The sequence below is a fragment of the Lycium ferocissimum genome, chromosome 10 (assembly GCF_029784015.1).
Source record: "Lycium ferocissimum isolate CSIRO_LF1 chromosome 10, AGI_CSIRO_Lferr_CH_V1, whole genome shotgun sequence".
NCBI classification, from domain to species: domain Eukaryota; kingdom Viridiplantae; phylum Streptophyta; class Magnoliopsida; order Solanales; family Solanaceae; genus Lycium; species Lycium ferocissimum.
In genome coordinates this window covers 61,990,987-62,008,652 of record NC_081351.1, presented here as the reverse complement: position 1 = coordinate 62,008,652, position 17,666 = coordinate 61,990,987, and the positions used below count along the sequence as shown (strand labels likewise).

Below are 17,666 nucleotides of genomic sequence, written 5' to 3'. Positions count from 1 at the left end.
TAAGAGAAAAAAAATATTTTTAAAAATTTATTTTTTAAACAAAATAACAAAAATAAGTCAAAGCCATAAGTTAGGAGCCTGTTTGGATTGCCTAATTATTTTAAGTGGTTTTAAGCCAACATAACTTTTAAGCTCTTTGATTTCTACCTTCTGACTTTTGAATTATAAGTCATAAGTTATAAGGCTATTCAAATCGACTCTTAACCATAAGTTCGTCCTAATCCACAATTCAGTTGGGATTAAGTTGCATGATGATATGGGAGCTTCATCTTGCACCATTTAGGTGTAAATCTCTTCGAATTTCTCCTTTCCTTTTCCATTACGTTTTCATTATTCATGATCGTACTCTCCTCCAAGAAGAAAAATTAATGAAAACGTTTTTTTTAAAAAAAAAGAAAAAGAAAAACAATTAGAAAAAAAAAGAAAAAAAGAAGAAGCTGAATTCAGAATTGTCAAATAAAATCCTACTAGTACAGTAGTCTGATAACATAAACTCTGGCATATAAGATTTTACATTATGTTTTATTTTTCAGTAACCCCCATGTCAAACCCTTGAACCAGTCCTCAAAATTGAAAATCCTATCCTCTGTGCTTTCTTGTCACAAAAAATGGAGTCCCTTATTGTTACCTCTTCACCTGACATCACAAAGTTGCTCAGCTCCTCTTCCTCTCCTTCATTTTCTGCAAATGGTCATTCTTCTTTTTTCCTATATTTTCCCCACAATAAGAACTACCCCTCCTCTTCACTCAAACTTAGAACCTCTGTTGTTACATCAGCATCAAACAAAGATAAGAAGAATAAGAAGAAATCAGATTCCCACAGCTTTGTTCCTAAACCCGATGAAGCTACTGGTCCTTTCCCCGAAGCTCTGCTCCTTAGAGAGGTTAATTTCCATACTCAAAATAACCTCTCCCTTTCCCCCAAGATAAAAAAGCATTCTTGAGCTAAATTTGTATATCGTTTACAACCATATGTAATCTTATTTTTGTTTATCACGAATTCTAAACAATTAGACAGGTTACTTCCATACTCAAATTTCTTCCAAGAAAAAAAAAAGAAGCATTCTTGAGAAAAATTGATATGTGTATAGTAGTTTTCATTTACACCTATATGTAATTTTGGGTTTGTTTATCCGGAATCTGAACAATCATTCAGCCTCTTCATTCGAAGCCCATTTTCAAAGTACTAAATTTTGTGCTTGGGAAAAAATTGAAAAAAGAAGAAGAAGAAAGGAGTGAATATTTGTTGGGGTTACCGCAGGGGACTAATTTGTGGTAATGGCATGGCACATTTCCAAATTTCTCTTGCTTATATGTAATTTGAACCCTTTGAAGATTGCACCTTTTTTTAATTTTAACAGAGGAAAGAGAATTTAAAACCCTTTCAAACATAGTATTTCCTAAAAAAGTGTGACGATAAAACAAAAAAGAAAACAATTATGGGGGTCTTCGTAGCTCAATTGGTTGACTACCTGACTTGAACCTTGTAGGTGAAGGTTCGATTCCCCAGCTTGTAATTCCCTCTCATTTCCCTTCCCCTAGGAAATAAATAAATAAATTAATTAAAAGAAAGAAAACAATTACTTACGATAAATTTAGTGGGTTTACAGTTACACCGGTAGACTAGTTTGTGGTTAAGGGCATGTCGTAAGTCCAATTTTCTTTTGCTTATGTATATGAGTTCTGATTTGATTTGATTGAAGTCTTTCACTTTGAAAATGAGTTTTTACAATTTTGCAGAGGAAGGTCCAAGAAGATGGTAGACTTCTACCCGAGTTTGCAGATGCTGAAGAGGGTAAGCCATTATTTGGTTACGAATAACATGTTGCTCGTGGATACTTTTGATTTCTTTAGAGGTTGAGGTCACTAAACTTTGAGTCTAATTTGCAGAGGAACTGTTTGAGGCTCTAAATCTGCAGTTGGAAAGTGATCTGAATGTGGACCAGAGTAAGTATGAATCATTCTATGAGCTTCATAGAAAAGCGCTTGAACTTATAGGTAGTAGCTGGATATGTTGTCTTCTTTGCTTTGTGCATTTTTTATTTTACTCTAAAGGATGGTGGAAGCAAAGGATCCATATAGGAGATACCAAATAGTTGTAATAATGTTTAGTTGTTATAGTTACACTTGCATTAGGTTTGGGTTAGAGGTAAGTATGATATGGAGAACCTTCTAGTTTTAAAGACTAGAATCTGTTATTGGCCTCACATTTTTAATCATTTGTTTCTTTCAACTATCTACAGAAATGAGCTTTGGCAATCTGTCACCTATTTCTCTTTGTGGTTGGATACTAAATATAAGATTGTTTCTGATTCAAATAGCGTGCCCTGTCTCATAAATTCTTGCTAATATTGCTTATACGGGATGATTAACTCAGTGAATGGAATTGAAAGAGTGCAGGAAACATAGCTAGTAATTCATCGTTATGGATCTATTATTTTCGTTCCAATTAAAAGCTTACATATTTGTTTACTTCCCTGCTGTGTACAGTGCGACACTATGAAGTGGTGTATCTGATTCATGAGGATCATGCAGACGAGGTTGAGAGTGTGAATGCAAAAGTTCAAGGTTAGCCCTTTTCATGTATCAAACATCTATTTGTTCTACAAAGGTCTGGTTTTCGCTGTGTGCTGTCAAATATGTTTATAAGGTGCTTACCAAGTCCTTTTGTTAAGCCTATATAACACCTCATGCCCTTTTGGGAAGAGCTGAGAATGGTGGATATGATGTCAAAAGCTAGTATCCAGAAGTGGTTCCAATTACCAGATGATCCAACAACCATAGTTCTGCTCCCTTGTTCCCCAATCCTCTAAATAATGGTGCTTTTATTTTCCTAACCATCAGCACTCTTTCCCTGTGATTTACATTTCTGTTTTCTACAAGGTGGCTAAAATAACCCTGAAATTTGTGAACTTTTTCTTCTGTAACCATGCAGAATTTTTGAAAGAGAAGAAAGGGAAGTTGTGGAGATTCAGTGACTGGGGTATGCGTAGACTGGCATACAAGATTCAGAAAGCATCACGAGCTCATTACATTTTGATGAATTTTGAGGTTGGAGCCAAATGGATTAATGATTTCAAGAGCATGCTTGACAAAGATGAGAGAGTCATTCGACATCTTGTGATGAAGCAGGACAAGGCAGAAACAGAGGATTGTCCTCCTCCTCCAGAGTTCCACACAGTGGTTGCTGGTACAGATGATGAAAATGAAGAGGATTTGGATGATGATGACTATGATGAAGACGATTTGGAGGATGACATAGAAATGGAAATGAATGATGATGGTGTTATTCTTGTGGATGCTGACGACGATGTAGATGATAGGAACAGTAGAAAAAGTAACACACACAAGACAGGAAAAAGGAAAGTGAGTGTGTGAAAGCTAGTTGTATTTATTTTTGCTCACCATCTTGGAATTTTGATTACTTATAATTTTATTATATATTAGATTATAGTTTCGTGATGTTTGTTCTTGGTTTGTACGAGACCCCCTTCTCTCTTGCTCTTTCTATTAGCCTGTCCAGATAAACTAAACTTTGATGATCAATCCTATAAACAATGTTCATATGGTGGCTCAAATAATCTCCGTGAATCCACGGTTCAAACATGTCATACCAAAATTGTACGATCACGACCTCAGTATAGTTATATTCTACTTATTGCATCGTAGGTTCTCAATATGGTTCTATTATCCGATAGGACATCTGTTTTCATCTTTTTCCTTTCCTTTTCCTTTGGAATTCCTTCTTTGGTACTTATGTTTTGCCTCATAAAGGGTTTAACGCCAGTTTAGTAACTGGCCATGCCAGGGGCATTCCATTGTGAATGAATCAATATAGATTGGAAAATGGGAGATTTAACTCCGTTTGCAGGGAAAATCATACTTCTTTTTTGTTTGAAATGGTAATAACTGCATTCCAAAACAGCACAAAAGTAGTATTGGAGTTTCTGTATAAATGAGCAAAAAGGCCAAATATAGAGTCCGGAACCTAAATGACCCAAAACAAAAATAAATGAAAATGAACCAAAAAAACCCTAAGAAAAAAAAAATGATACCAAAGTACCTTTAACGCAAAGAAATTACTGCGTTATTGGACTTAATTGTAACGGCTTAGTTAAGTCCAAATTACTGCGTTATTCTCTTCTTTTTTTTTTCTTTTTTTTTAACTATTCTCTTTCGTTTAAATTTTCACACTTTTTCCGTACTTTGGCCATAGATTAATCATGTTTCGAGACTCTGGAACTTCAATATTTTATATAGAACTCGATTTTTTTTTGTGCGATTAATAATGTAGGCTCAATATATCAAGGATATACAAAACTTCGGGTCTTCGTTTTAGTTGTTGAAAAATGCTCGATTATTAGTGATGTTTAATGGTAAATTTGTCATTGAGCAGCAAGATTTATCAATGTTTGATTTAAACAATGTGGCATGAACTTAAGTAGTTATACAAATGACAAAATACATCAAATCCACCCTAAACTATACACGAAAAGTCTTGTTCACACTCCAACTAATCAAATGACCTATTACCTCCCTATATTTATTTATTGTGGAACTAATTCCACCCTAGAAGGTGACATGGTAGACAAAATAAATATAAAAAGGAAATAGGCGCGTCTGAATCTTCAAAATAGAAATGTGGGCCCATTTTTTTTATTTTTACTTAATTATTTCACTCTATAACAAGTGGGCCCCTTCTACTTCTTCATCCCCACCCCTCCCACTTTCTCCTGCTCCTCGTTCTTTCACCATTTTTCAGCCATAGATTAGCTTCAAATTCTTTCATTTTATTTTTCTTTCTTTTTTTTTTTTTCTTCTCAAACAAGTTGAGCTAGCTAGAAGAAAAAGGAGCAAACATGGAGAATGGAGATTTTCTTCTGTTTTTTCTCGTCGATGTAAAATTTTCAGGCCCTTCTTCTTCATTTCCCACCTCAACCTCCAGTCCCAAACCCTTCTTCTTCATTTCCCACCACCACCCGCGGACCCACCATAATTTAGCAAACCTCCGCTCCCCAGAAAATCAATGAATTACAAAATCAAGAAAAAACCCAAAATCGAAACTTCAGAGATCAAGCCAACAAAGTGGCCAAACGAGAAATTGAGTTTAAAAAAAAGTGTGAAATTTCATATCTCTAGCTATCGCCTGAAAAGGACAAATCAAAACCCCAAATTTGAAAGAAATGAAAATTGAAGATTAAGTAAAGTTGTGTGTGGATATGGAGAGAGAGAGAGAGAGAGAGAGAGAGAAATCTGGGGAGAATGAAAGCCTTACCCTCTTTTTTTTTTTTTTTTTTTTTTTTGTTGCCTCACCGGAAGTTATGTTCCAGCACCGGGAACATAAGGAAATTTAGCTTCTTTTTTTTTTTTTTTTTTTTTTTTTTTTTTTTTTTTTTGGAAATGATGATTATTAGTTTGTGTAGGAATTTCTTTTTAAAAAGAAGCATAAAAATTTGGTGGATATGGTGGTTCCGACGAAAATGGGCGGTAGGATAGTAACTTAAGGTGAGCACATCTGTTGAAAATGAAGGAAACTAATAGTTGAAGAAGAAGGAAGAAAGAGAAAGAAACGAGAAAAGATAAGAAAAGAAAAAAAAGGGTAAAATAATTCACTTTCTGACGTGGCGCATACGTGGCGGGCGAGTGTGCAGCACCTCCCCGTGTGCAACTGGTTATAGATGTATCAGGGGTAAAATAATTCACTTTAAGATGTTCGGGGGTGTAATAGGTCACTTGTATAGTTTGAGTGTGATAACGACATTTTGGATATAGTTTAGGGGTCATTTGATGTATTTTGTCCAATTTGATAAGATAAAATTCTAAAATAAGGAGTATAGGGAGAAAAAATAGTTGTAAATTGATGAAACTTTAAACGGTCATAACTTTGCGCTCGGGTGTCCGATTTACGTTTCTTTTTTTTTTTTGGTTTTGGGTATTTTTTCGAGATCTAGCCGCGCAAGCTGCTGCCTTGCAGTTTGGCTGGGCCAATTTTTAGAAAAACGTCCTTTATCCCATTCATTTTTTGTTTTTCCCAAACTGGTACACAATTTTCATTCAACTTTAGTAAAATCTAATGATAAAAAATATATTTCAAGATAGTAATCCCGTGGTAATGATGTTTTGAATGTCAATTTCAAGATTCGAAATTCAATTTATGAAAATAAGTTAGATAGCATTAGTGAACATTATAAATAATAAAAAATGTCTATATTGTCACTTTCACAAACTTTGCTCGGTGGTTTAACCTTCTCCTTTTGACTTCTTTTTTATCCCAACCACTAGGGATCAAATCTAGGCGGGAACGTTGAGAAGATATTATGAGGAGGATGCTATTATGCCTCAAGGCCTTGGTTGGGTGCATGGTTTAAGTAAATATTACGTAAGTATATTTTTTTGCGTATCTATTTCTTAATGATAAATCTTATTTTACTTTTTGTTATAGTTTATAAGTAACTCTTGTGACATCCTAAACTAATTATAAAAAAAATCGCAACATATTCAAATTTCGCATTAACTAAAAAATAACACGCTGAAATCTAAACCCTAATAATAAAAAACTTAAAGCTAATGCTAACAAATTTTCAAACAAAAACTTACTTCGAGCACTTTTCAATAACTAAAACGACGACCCGAAGTTTTGCGTTTCCTTGATATATTATTAAGCCTACATTATTAATCGCACAAAAAAAAAATTGAATTCTATATGAAATATTGAAGTTCCGGAGTCTCGAAGCATGATTAATCTATGGCTAAAGTATGAAAAAAGTGTGAAAATTTAAACGAAAGAGAGCAGTTAAAAAAAATGCAGTAATTTACTGTGTTAACGGTACTTTGATATCACTTTTTTTCTTGGGATATTTTGGTTCATTTCCACTTTATTTGGGTCATTTAGGTTCTGGACTGCAAAATATAGCCCACTTCTAATCTTTGACGGAATCAGAGAAATCTAGTATAATTGCTTCCTCATTCGCATATTCCTTCTTACACCAAAAATGAAGTAATGAGATACAATCTAATTTAATCCTCTGGACTGATTTTCGCTTCTCTTCAAAACATTTAATCACCCACTAGATACAGGCTGAAATCGTGTAGCCCTGGTATTTTTTGCTTTGTACCTAACATTTTTTTGCGCGGATTTCCCTTCAGAGGCACTGGTCTTTAATTTTTGTCCCTCAAATTGTTGTCTTTAATTTTTGCCCTTCGCTTAAAAAAGTGACAAAAAATAACCTGAGGTTCTGGGTTCGAACCCCAGCTCAGTTAAAAATTTTAAAAAATTCACAAGGCAGAGTTTGCCACTAGTTTGCCACTCTGCAAATGCCTGGAGGCAAACTCTGCCTTAAGGGTAGAGTTGCTACCTTAAGGCAAACTAAGGCAGAGTTAGCCTTCCTTTTAATTTTTGACTGAGCGGGGTTCGAACCAGGAATCCAGGGTTTTTAGGCGAAGGACAAAAATTAAAGACAAGCAATTTGAGGGCCAAAAATTAAAGACCACCCCGAATAAGGGCAATTGTGCAAATTGCCCTTGTACTAACTACTAACAATGCAAAAGATCCTGTGTATTCCTAGGCATAGACCATTTGATACCAGAAGAGTTGAAAATAGCTGCCATAGCTATAGCTGGTCAGTAATAGGACAATGCCAGAAAAAAAAAAAAACGATGCTTAATGATGAAGCACAAACCAGGCAGAAAGACTGTAACAAAACTAATGTTAAAGAAAATCGTATACACCCGTTCTCTTTCCTCAATAAGGAACTGAGTTGCCAGGTACATATCCCGGGATAGAACAGGAAAAGGGGCCAAAAGAATACTAGTGTTTTTAAATAAGCCAATGCCAATGATGAAGTTATATCTGAATTTTTTTATCATTGACTTGTTTTGTTCTCCTAGCAAAACCCAGCTTAAATGATCGTTTACAGCAAATCACCCTTTCTCACTCTATGCATAAGGCCTCTTGCAAGTTCCATGCCAAAAAGACCAGTGGTGTATTACAAAAATTATGTCTGCCATTTTCATGTGTCTGGTTCCCAGTTCTGCCCTGCACTCCTTGGGACACCCCAACGAGACACCCTTGGTAGGGGTTCCTAATGAAACTTCTTCCGAACTCTACAGACTGGATATAAACAATTTTACAGTAAGTGTCAAAATAATAGAATGCAATAGCAGGAATGCAGGATATATCAGGCTCCATCTAAAAATCTTTAGAATAAAAACAGCAGGGATCACCAAATGGCTGTAGTTCAATTTGATAAGAGACTGAAACACAAGCTTTTCAGTCAGGGGTTAGGAACCAGAGGGATCAATTACTAAAAGGTATGCTCACAGCATAAGCATGACATTATAACTCGTTACTGCTGCCACCAGAGCTATCTAATTCAGAGTAGACACTAGTTTAAAGGAGCTATACTGCCTTTTGGTTGTATTCACAACCTTAAGCTTATAATATCCTAGAAACTATTAGCAATTGAAAACCTGCAAGAACTTTAGTCTCCAAATTCCTCAAATCAACAGCAAATGAAATTGAGATTCACCTGCAAAATCTAATTAATACAAAAAGTCACACTAGCTGCTAAGCTGGGGATCAACAAGGTGAGAATACCACTAGTAAATAAAGATAAAATTAATATGATCAGAGGATGTTAAACAAATATTTTTGAGGGATTCTTACCAGCCATATATCCAAAACAAGCTGTTAATGCCCACTTCGTGGATGTAGATTCTGGAGACGGACCCTCCTTTGTAAAATTGCTTTCGCTGCAACCACTGTTTTTACCTCCACAGTAAAGGTTTTATGTGTATTCATCACTCCAATCTGTTGAAGCAAGCATGTTTACACCTTCAGTCTGCTGCCAATATACTTTCTGTATATTCTAGTGTACTTCCATAGTCAATCTTGGTAAACAAATGACGGACTAGAACATTCCACGTCGATATCTTGGGTGGAATTCCATCATTTATCATCCTCTGAAGGCAACAGATTGCGGCTTCCAAACCAATCCAACTGCACAGTCCACCTATCAGACAGGTATAGGATATGAAACCTGGACGCAAGCCGACTTCAGTCATAGCATTCAGAAGTTGTTTTGCAGATTCAACCTTACCACCCTTACAGTACACATTCATAAGTATGTTGAAGGTGAGAATATCAGGTTTGATTCCCCTAACCAGCATTTTTGCCACAAGTTTTACAGCTTCCTCAAGCATCCCCATATGGCAGAAACCAGATGCTATAGTGTTGTATGTAACTAAATTAAATTCAATATCTTTTTCCTCCATCTCCCTAACAAGCTCAAGTGCTACCGTAAGGTTGTTACATTTGAATAAACCATCCAACAACTCATTATATGTGTTAGTATTACCAGAGCAACCAAATCTCTCCATTTGATTATATAGAATCACTGCCCATTCAACTCTACCACTAGAACACAAACCTTTGATAAATGTGTTAAAAGTAATGGTATTTGGTGGGCAATCTTCTACTACCATGTTATGTAGAAGATTGTAAGCTTGTTCAAACATGAAATTTCTGCAGAGTACATCAACCATACATGTATATACCACAACATTTGGACGGCAACCAAGATTTATCATTCTATTCCATATCTCACATGCTTTAATCACATCTCCAGATTTAGCAAAGCCATCAATGAGGATGCTGTAGGTTGTTGAATTTGGATGGCAGCCACTTCTTTCCATTGCACTACAAACAGACAGAGCCATATTCATATTACCAGCCAAACACAGACCATGGAGAAGTGCATTATATGCTATAACATTGGGCAAAATTCCCTCTTTGATCATACCATCCCACATGTCAAGAGCTTCACACCATCGTCCCATCAATGAAATTCCCTTAATCAAACAAGTAAACGAATGAATATTTGGAGAACAGCCTCTAACAAACATCTTGCTCAGCATAGCAAAAGAAAGACCAATATTTCCTTGGTCAGCAAATGCATTTAAAATCGTAGTGTACGTAATGACATTAGGATCAACTCCCTTATAAGCCATCTCATCCAACAAATCAACTGCCTCCTTAATGTTATCTACCTTACAAAGCCCATTTATCAGAGCATTATAAATAGGAACAGTAGGCGTAAATCTCATGGCTACTTCTCTTGCTTCTTTTACTTTACCAAACTTACACAAAGAAGAAACAATTGTTGTATAGCTCACTTCATCAGGACAACACCCCTTGTTCGACATTTCCACAAGTAACTTCTTAGCTCCATCAACTCTATTGTTCTTGCACAACGCTTTCAAAAGAATGTTATACGTATACACATTTGGAACAACACCATCTTTCTTCATGTTACTATAAATAGGATTAATCATATGAAACCTATTCTCACTAAGCAATGCATCCAATAAATGATTATATATCCTAGCCGTAGGCTTGCACCCAAAATCCTGTATCCTATAAAACGTCTTCAACGCTTGCTCTGACGCCTTACCTCTCCTATACGAATCGATCACGCTAATAAATATATCTTCAGAACAACTAATACCCTCTAATTTCATCTGTTGTAAGAGGTATTGAACACTATCCATCTCCTTTTCTTGCCCGAGTTTTTCCATCATTATTTTATATGTGAAAAGGGTGTGCTTGAAAGATGTTGAATTTGCAACCCATTTGAAATACTCTAAAGCAGTTGAAACATTTTCTTCATATTTCAGTCTATTCAACACATCATATTCCTTAAGCTCAATGGGGTTTTTACTATTAAGTTGATCAAGATTGAAACTTGGGTTTACATTAAGGATTAAAGGAACAGACTTTTTGTGGACTTTTAACAGCAAAGAACATCCTCCTTTCAAGTACATTAGCACAATTAAAGACACAATTTTTATCAAGTTACAATCAAGAAGAACTCAAAATGGGAAGTAGGTAGCAATTTGGGTATTCAAAAAGAAAACTAATAATAAAGGAAGCAATTGGGGGAATACAAATTAGAAGAATAATTTATTGAAGAAAGAAACAGTGGATAAATAAATAGAAATAAAATTACTGATTTTGCACTCTGTGCTGATAGTTTTCCGGCAGGTAGGGTAATGCCGGGGCCGTTAAGGTTGTTTTACGACCCGAATATGTTATGGCCAAATAGGAGTTGGGCCAAGTGTACAAATAGCCCATTTTGGAATCCTATTTAAGGTATAGTCTAAGTTTATAATTTTTTTTTTTGTTTGTTTGTTTGTAAGTTTAGTCATTTTGAATTAATTACTACTTTACTACTATTAATAAGTGACAATCGAAGAACTTTTGTCGTCCTCACAGAGGGGTGAGGACCTGTGTTAAAAGCCCGCGTGTCCAGGTTGTTAATGATATTGACTTTTTTTAATTTTAATATTTAGAGAACACTGACAGTACAAATTGAAGGTTAGTCTTATCTCCACACGACAAGAAGTTTGAGTATATTTGAAAGCCACGTGTAGTCCTTTACTCTCAATTACATTCATTTATATTCATTATTCTCTCAACTTTTACTCATATCATAATAAGATATACACTAACAAGTCATACATAAACTAGACATTGATCTTATCTTTTAAAAACTTGTCCTTATGTTGCGCATAAAATTAGTTCTTGCAGTAATAAAGGTCAAGATGGTCTTCTCTTTTAAAGCCCCAGCACATCCCTCGTGTGTTTGTAATGCTCTGTTTCTTTGATGCTTGCAGCTTCTTTCATCGATAAATCCATCTTCTGTTAGATTCTTGTCACTCTTTTTCTGTATATACATATTTTCCTTTCTTGTTATCTAAAGCAAGTTTCTTTGCTTTCTCCATGTTTTTGTTTATTTTTGTTCTTTTGTACTCACCAATTGTAAGTCTCTATTTTTATTGTTTCATTTTCACTAACTCTTACTATTTCTATTTAAAAGCAGTAGCATAAGTAGTGTTTTCTTCTGTCAATTTTTATATTCTACAGGTACTAACTACTAATATAAAATTTTGGTTTGTTTTCCCTTCTAGTCTAGATAAGAATTAAAAAAATGCTGATAGGTATCCTTTACTCCCATGCAGATGATACCTGATTTGCTGAAATTGTACTATTGAAAAGCTGATTCATTCTCATATGAAAAGAGTTGAATGTTTAGTGTTTATGAAATCCAGGGTGTCACAGGAGGGATTCACTGGACACAGTTGTCTGTATAATACTTATGCAGCAATCAGTACCTGATCCCAAGCTCGTATAATTTTTTTGATATGTTGTAGACTTGTAGCCGTAGGTACTTGGAATTTTTGCTCCAACTTAAATTTTGCACTTATGTTAATATTGTATTACTAGTTACTACTATATATATAAGGGGCAATGTAATGAGTTTTGTAGTACTTAGTTACATTGTAACTATTTGGTTGGTCCAATCAAATTGGTTTGCTCTTTATTACTTCATGTATCATAATATTATATTCCAATAAATCAAAATACTTTGGAACCCTTTTTGATAGCATATCTTTTTTCTATGTCTTATTTTTGCCCCTACTTTATTTCATTTTTACTCAGGTTGATACAATCAATTTGGTCAATATAATCAATTTTGAGCCCTTTAAAAATGCTAAATTTTTTGTTAATAGTGATGATGTCATCTAATAAAAATAACTACGCACAAAGATAATCTAAAATGGTGATGATAATAACTTTGAAGAACTCATTTGGTACCGGAAGAGTACTCTATCGATTAAATTTTCTTTATTAATTCTTAAATTACCATTAAATTTCTCTTGATCTTATTTTTAGTGAAAAAAAAAGCTTATTCTCAAAATATAAAGTTAGATTTAATGATTTAACACAACTATACAATAGAAATAAATTTTAAAACTTTTTAACAATTAATAGATTAAAATCTTGGAAAATAAAAGAAAAAGAACCTTTAAATTTTATTCAATTTGCTTAATTAAGTGAGATAGAAAAGAGAAAAGATGCTTATCAAGTGATCAACTCCTCAATGCCATAATTGTTAAATATTGATAATCGCATCTTTTTTTTTTTTTTTGCAAACAATTTAATTTGTTAGAAATCATGTAATCCTCAATTGGTTGAGTAAGGAAGTTTTCTTGCATAAAGAATAAAGCATCAATGAGTTAATGACAAACTAAATCAATTCTTAAACTTTGTTTCAAAGAATTCAATTTATTTTGAATTTCATCTAAACCTAGACTTTAATCACCAGATTTGTTTTAGCATAAACCATCATCACATGAAATAGTAGTTAATCAATGAATAGCAAAACATTCTATTCCTACATCCAACTAGAAATTATATGCTCACAAATTCATAAAATATAAAAATGTCCTTTTCAATTTATAACTATAGTCAATTTGAAATCATTCTACATACTTTAAATTATGTTACTAAACATCAAGTTATTTCTATCTCTACGATATATGTTTATCCCTAGCAAACTTGCTTTCTTATAACAATTCTTTGAGTAAATTATCTAATTATGTGATCAAAAAATTTAGCTAATGAATAATACATGATTGAGAAGCGATCATTTTAAAAGAGTTGTGCCTAAGAAACTTACACAATTTTTTTTTTAATTAAAAACATTATGAAGTGCATTATTATCTTGATCTTGGGTCCGGGCTCAGCACGGGCTTCACTGAACTAATAATATATAAGCAACTAACTTGAGGAGCTTAGGGTCAGACCGCATTTCTGCTTTAGCTATATGCTTAAGCAACTGGCCTATTGTCATACTTAATAGTACTAACGATGCCATTTACTTAGACATGTGGAGTGGTCTATAGTGGGGCTTGTTGACACCTAATTTTTGACCTCCCATAATTTATTTTAATTACTCAGAGTCCTTGGATATTAAACGGAGTGAAATATGTATTTTTTAGAAGTCAAAATGATTTTGTAAAATTATTTAGATAATATCTTACTATATTTTATTTGATAAAATAATTTCTATAATATTATAAATCATGTGGAAATTAATTTACGTATTTGCGACAAATAGGATATATTTGCTTAATTTAATCAAGGAAAAAAATTAAAATAATTGCTTATTTAATTGTTTAAATGATCAGAAATCAATTAGCGAGTATTTTACTCCGTTTAATCCAAGAAATTTGACTAATTGAATGAATTAATCATTTTACCCCTCAATGCCTAAATTAATATTTACCATAATTAATTAAGTGTTTAATTGCGGCTAAATCCATAAATTATTTGTTGTATGGCTAGAAGTGGCTACAATTAAAATAATCAATTTCTAGTTTAAGTATGACCTTAATTTGAAGATCAATTTCCATGATTTAAGTCAATTAGGTCATAGTCCGCAAAATTGGGGTTTAATTGATTAGTTAGATTCAATGTGGCTATATTTGAAAATGTCAATTAAATGACAGCTTTGAAATATGGCTATTTGTTAAAATTGCGCATTTGACCTCCTCTTGCATAAACATGTATACACAGATATACGCATGTGTATACATATACACATATGTATCTCGTGTATACATATGTATAGATTGGGCCTCCCCCCATTTATTTCTTTTTCAGTTGGCCGAGTCCAACCCTAAATAGGGCCAAACCCGGCCCAGTTGGCTTAAAATATATAAGCCAAGCTTTCACCCAAACACACCCTTTTGGATCATTTGCTTGAAGCAGCAGGGTTTTCTAGTAAACCCGACCGCCGCCATGAGGCGATGGCCTCTCTCTTACGTCATTTTTGCCATTTTCGGCATGTTTACAGGTGTACCACGTCTTTACCAGGTCTGGTGTGACCAGGTCGAGCAACACATTTAATGTTTCGCCCTTCTCTCACCAAACACTACCCAAACACGGTACATCTCTCCTCACTTTTTACATTTTCTGATAATTTGGGGTCAACGAGTACAAATCCCTTAATAGGATTTGTCTCAAGGTGAAGTTGAATTCTGAATTTCATTGGTTGGTCCAGAACCAAATGGATCCGTTGGGATTTTGCCTAAATCTGACCCTTCATGCTTTTTATTGCGTTAATCTTGTCCCTTGAATGTTGAGAAGGTGAGGACTACTCACAGATTTGATTTTAGTCCCACATCGATTGAATTTAGAGTTTCTCAATTTTTGGGGTTCTATAAACCCCCAATTCGCATTTTAGAAGTATCGGCCAATTGAATATCATAGAATATTCACAAAAAAACTCGAAATACCTAAGTTTTGGGCATCTTGCTTTAAAGCTTTTAAAATATTCTTTGTCTTCTTTGTGTGGATTTTTGTGGACGAGCTTGAGGAGGAAGCAAAAGGATCTTCCAAGTTGAACTCTCGACATTAGGCTGTGCATACTAGAGGTAATCTCCGTCCCGTTTATTTCTTTTAGCATTTATTAGCTATTTTCTGCTTATATGTGCTAGATTGTTTAGTATAGTAGTGTTAATTGTTAGCTTAGTTATTGTTTACATGTGTTTATTATTATTCTTGCCTAGCATGTTTTTTAGTTGCTAGTTTCTAAGCCCATTTGAATCCTGTTTAGTTATGTTTGCTCATGTTTAAATCCTGTTTAGTTATGTTTATGAGTATTAGCTTCCTATTTTAGTCCCTCTAAGTTGGTTTTGGTTAGTTGTTGATGGCTGAGTCTTTATTATGTGGAACTAGACCCTGCTTGTGTGTTAACTCAGTTTAAAATTATGTCTAGCTGCTATTTGTTGATACGCTCAAATTACACCTAAATTATGGCGTAAGGCGGTCGGTGTCAAATATAGTAACCCAACTAGGTTGGGGTCGAATCCCACAGGGAATACAAAGGTGAAATAAGTACTAATTATATATGTTACTAATCTCTAAAGTCTTTAGTTCTATTCCGACTAGGGTAGAAAAAGGGTTTTGGTTTGTATTCGCTATTTTGAAGTATTTGAAAATTGTTTGGGTTAGAAGAACCAAAGTTGTATTCCCGCTGTGATTAGATGTTATGCTATGGGTATCAATATGATATATTTCTAATGAGTGGTGGTTATGTATGCACATGACCTCTAATGCACTTCCTAATATTTTCCAATAGTTAGAAAGTATTTCTTTTCATGATTTTCCCAAATATAGAAAAGTTGCAAGTACAACCGATTAAATATGCCAAGTAGAACTCATCTTATCCCTAAGTGAGTTCATTAAACAAGGGTTAGCGCCCCGAGTCCTTGTTATATTATTTCAACTCAAACCCTACTTCATCTTTCCATATAAAACTAGGGTTTGTGCATAAGTAAATGCTTGCAACCACTAACTAACAATGAATATGAGAAATAATAAAACACAGCACAACTCATTATATATAGATATATACAATGTTAGACACCCATTACATAACGCCCATCATTTGGGTCCACAACTTTGATTAAAGAAACTACTCACACATATTGGTCACAAAAGTAGTAAGCAATAATGAAGACACAAAGCTTACAAAGTGTAATAAAGATGGTGGGAATGAAATCTTTTTATCTTCACTAAGCTCCAAAAGTGGTGTATTCAATGCTCAACCACCAATGGAAAAATGTTAAATGTTGGAGAACAATCAGATGTGTACAAAAACCTAAAATATTCTTTAAATAGGCTTCAAAAAACGCACATCAAGAATTGGCAACCGGCTTCGGTGGCGAGACCGATGGACCATCGATCAGTTCGATGGGCCGTCGATTCCTTCGTCTTTTAGTTCTTCAGTTTGATGGTCCAGTTGACGGTGCCATCGATCAGTTCGACGCTCCGTCGATTCTTCCGTCTTTCTCTCTTCTGGCGGACAAGTCTGTTTGACGAGACAAACGACGAAACGTCGATCCAGTCGACGCTTCATCGATGGCTCCGTCCTTTGTCCTCTTCAACTTAGGCCATCACCGGAAATTTTAACTTATCGACGCCTCAAAGGACGGTCCGTCGATCAATCGACGGACCGTCGAATCTTCATGCCTGGGCAATTATTTCCTTTTTTCTTTGTTTTTGCTTTAGGGCCATCACCTTCCTAAAACACAACAAAAACACATTAAAATGAACCAGACTTACTTGAGAACACCTAAAATCCATAGTAAAAAGGCGTCGAATGTGCCACAAATCCGCGGCACATCAACACCCCCAACTTAGGATCTTTGTTTGTCCTCAAGCAAGTCAGACACAACAATTACAAAGTAAAAAGTACAACTAAACTAAAAATAGAGTAAAAGTAACTGCAATGGTGTTTGTTCATCACTACCGGCATGTGCGTTTTCACATTAACTCCCTCTTTCCTCATTTCAAAACAAAGTTCTTTCATCATAACTTATTAGAATTGACTATGACGCTTCAATCAATGACATCACATTATCAGAAGTATTTATGCGTGCGAGTATTCACCATTATGCCCTCACTTAAATCAGAGAATGTCCCACACACCATTTTATGATAAGAATCGGGACAAGGATAAATGAGAATAGAAAGCACTCACGCTCACAAAGAAGTTCATGATATACAAGTGCAGATACCATATGCTTGCCCTTAATTTCAATGCTTCACACTTTCGGATGGTTCAATTGTGATCACTATAGGACTTGTTCTTAGGTTGTAATGCAGGCTCGGGGACGGGTAGGATACTTATTTGGGAATCAATGACTCATCCTCCTCGACATTACACATTTTCACTTTTTGCACACCCATTCTATTCATCATTAATTCCTCAACTTATGACTATGATGTGATTTGATTCCTACTAGAATTTACAATC

The 17,666-nt window shown here is 34.6% G+C and overlaps 2 protein-coding genes across 7 annotated transcripts; one reads left to right on the top strand and one right to left on the bottom strand.

The window, feature by feature from the left end:
• The first annotated feature begins 493 nt into the window (after positions 1–493).
• On the top strand, positions 494–3,462 carry LOC132034467 (protein REGULATOR OF FATTY ACID COMPOSITION 3, chloroplastic). Of its 2 annotated transcripts, none has more exons than XM_059424833.1 (5): positions 494–884; positions 1,741–1,810; positions 1,891–1,947; positions 2,491–2,568; positions 2,936–3,462. In XM_059424833.1, exons 1-5 carry the CDS (start codon positions 609–611, stop codon positions 3,376–3,378), a joined length of 924 nt encoding a protein of 307 aa, XP_059280816.1. In that variant the 5' UTR covers positions 494–608; the 3' UTR covers positions 3,379–3,462. The 2 variants fall into 2 exon arrangements, with proteins under 2 accessions (XP_059280816.1, XP_059280817.1); XM_059424834.1 differs by having other exon boundaries at positions 499–884; positions 1,741–1,795.
• Positions 3,463–7,667: 4,205 nt separating this feature from the next.
• Positions 7,668–11,101, bottom strand: LOC132034466 (pentatricopeptide repeat-containing protein At3g48810). Of its 5 annotated transcripts, none has more exons than XM_059424832.1 (3): positions 8,666–11,098; positions 8,470–8,537; positions 7,668–8,110 (listed from the first exon to the last, which is right to left on the bottom strand). In XM_059424832.1, exon 1 carries the CDS (start codon positions 10,819–10,821, stop codon positions 8,836–8,838), a length of 1,986 nt encoding a protein of 661 aa, XP_059280815.1. In that variant the 5' UTR covers positions 10,822–11,098; the 3' UTR covers positions 7,668–8,110; positions 8,470–8,537; positions 8,666–8,835. The 5 variants fall into 5 exon arrangements, with proteins under 5 accessions (XP_059280815.1, XP_059280814.1, XP_059280813.1 ...); XM_059424831.1 differs by having other exon boundaries at positions 8,470–8,528; XM_059424830.1 differs by lacking the exon at positions 8,470–8,537 and having other exon boundaries at positions 8,666–11,101.
• Positions 11,102–17,666: the final 6,565 nt, after the last annotated feature.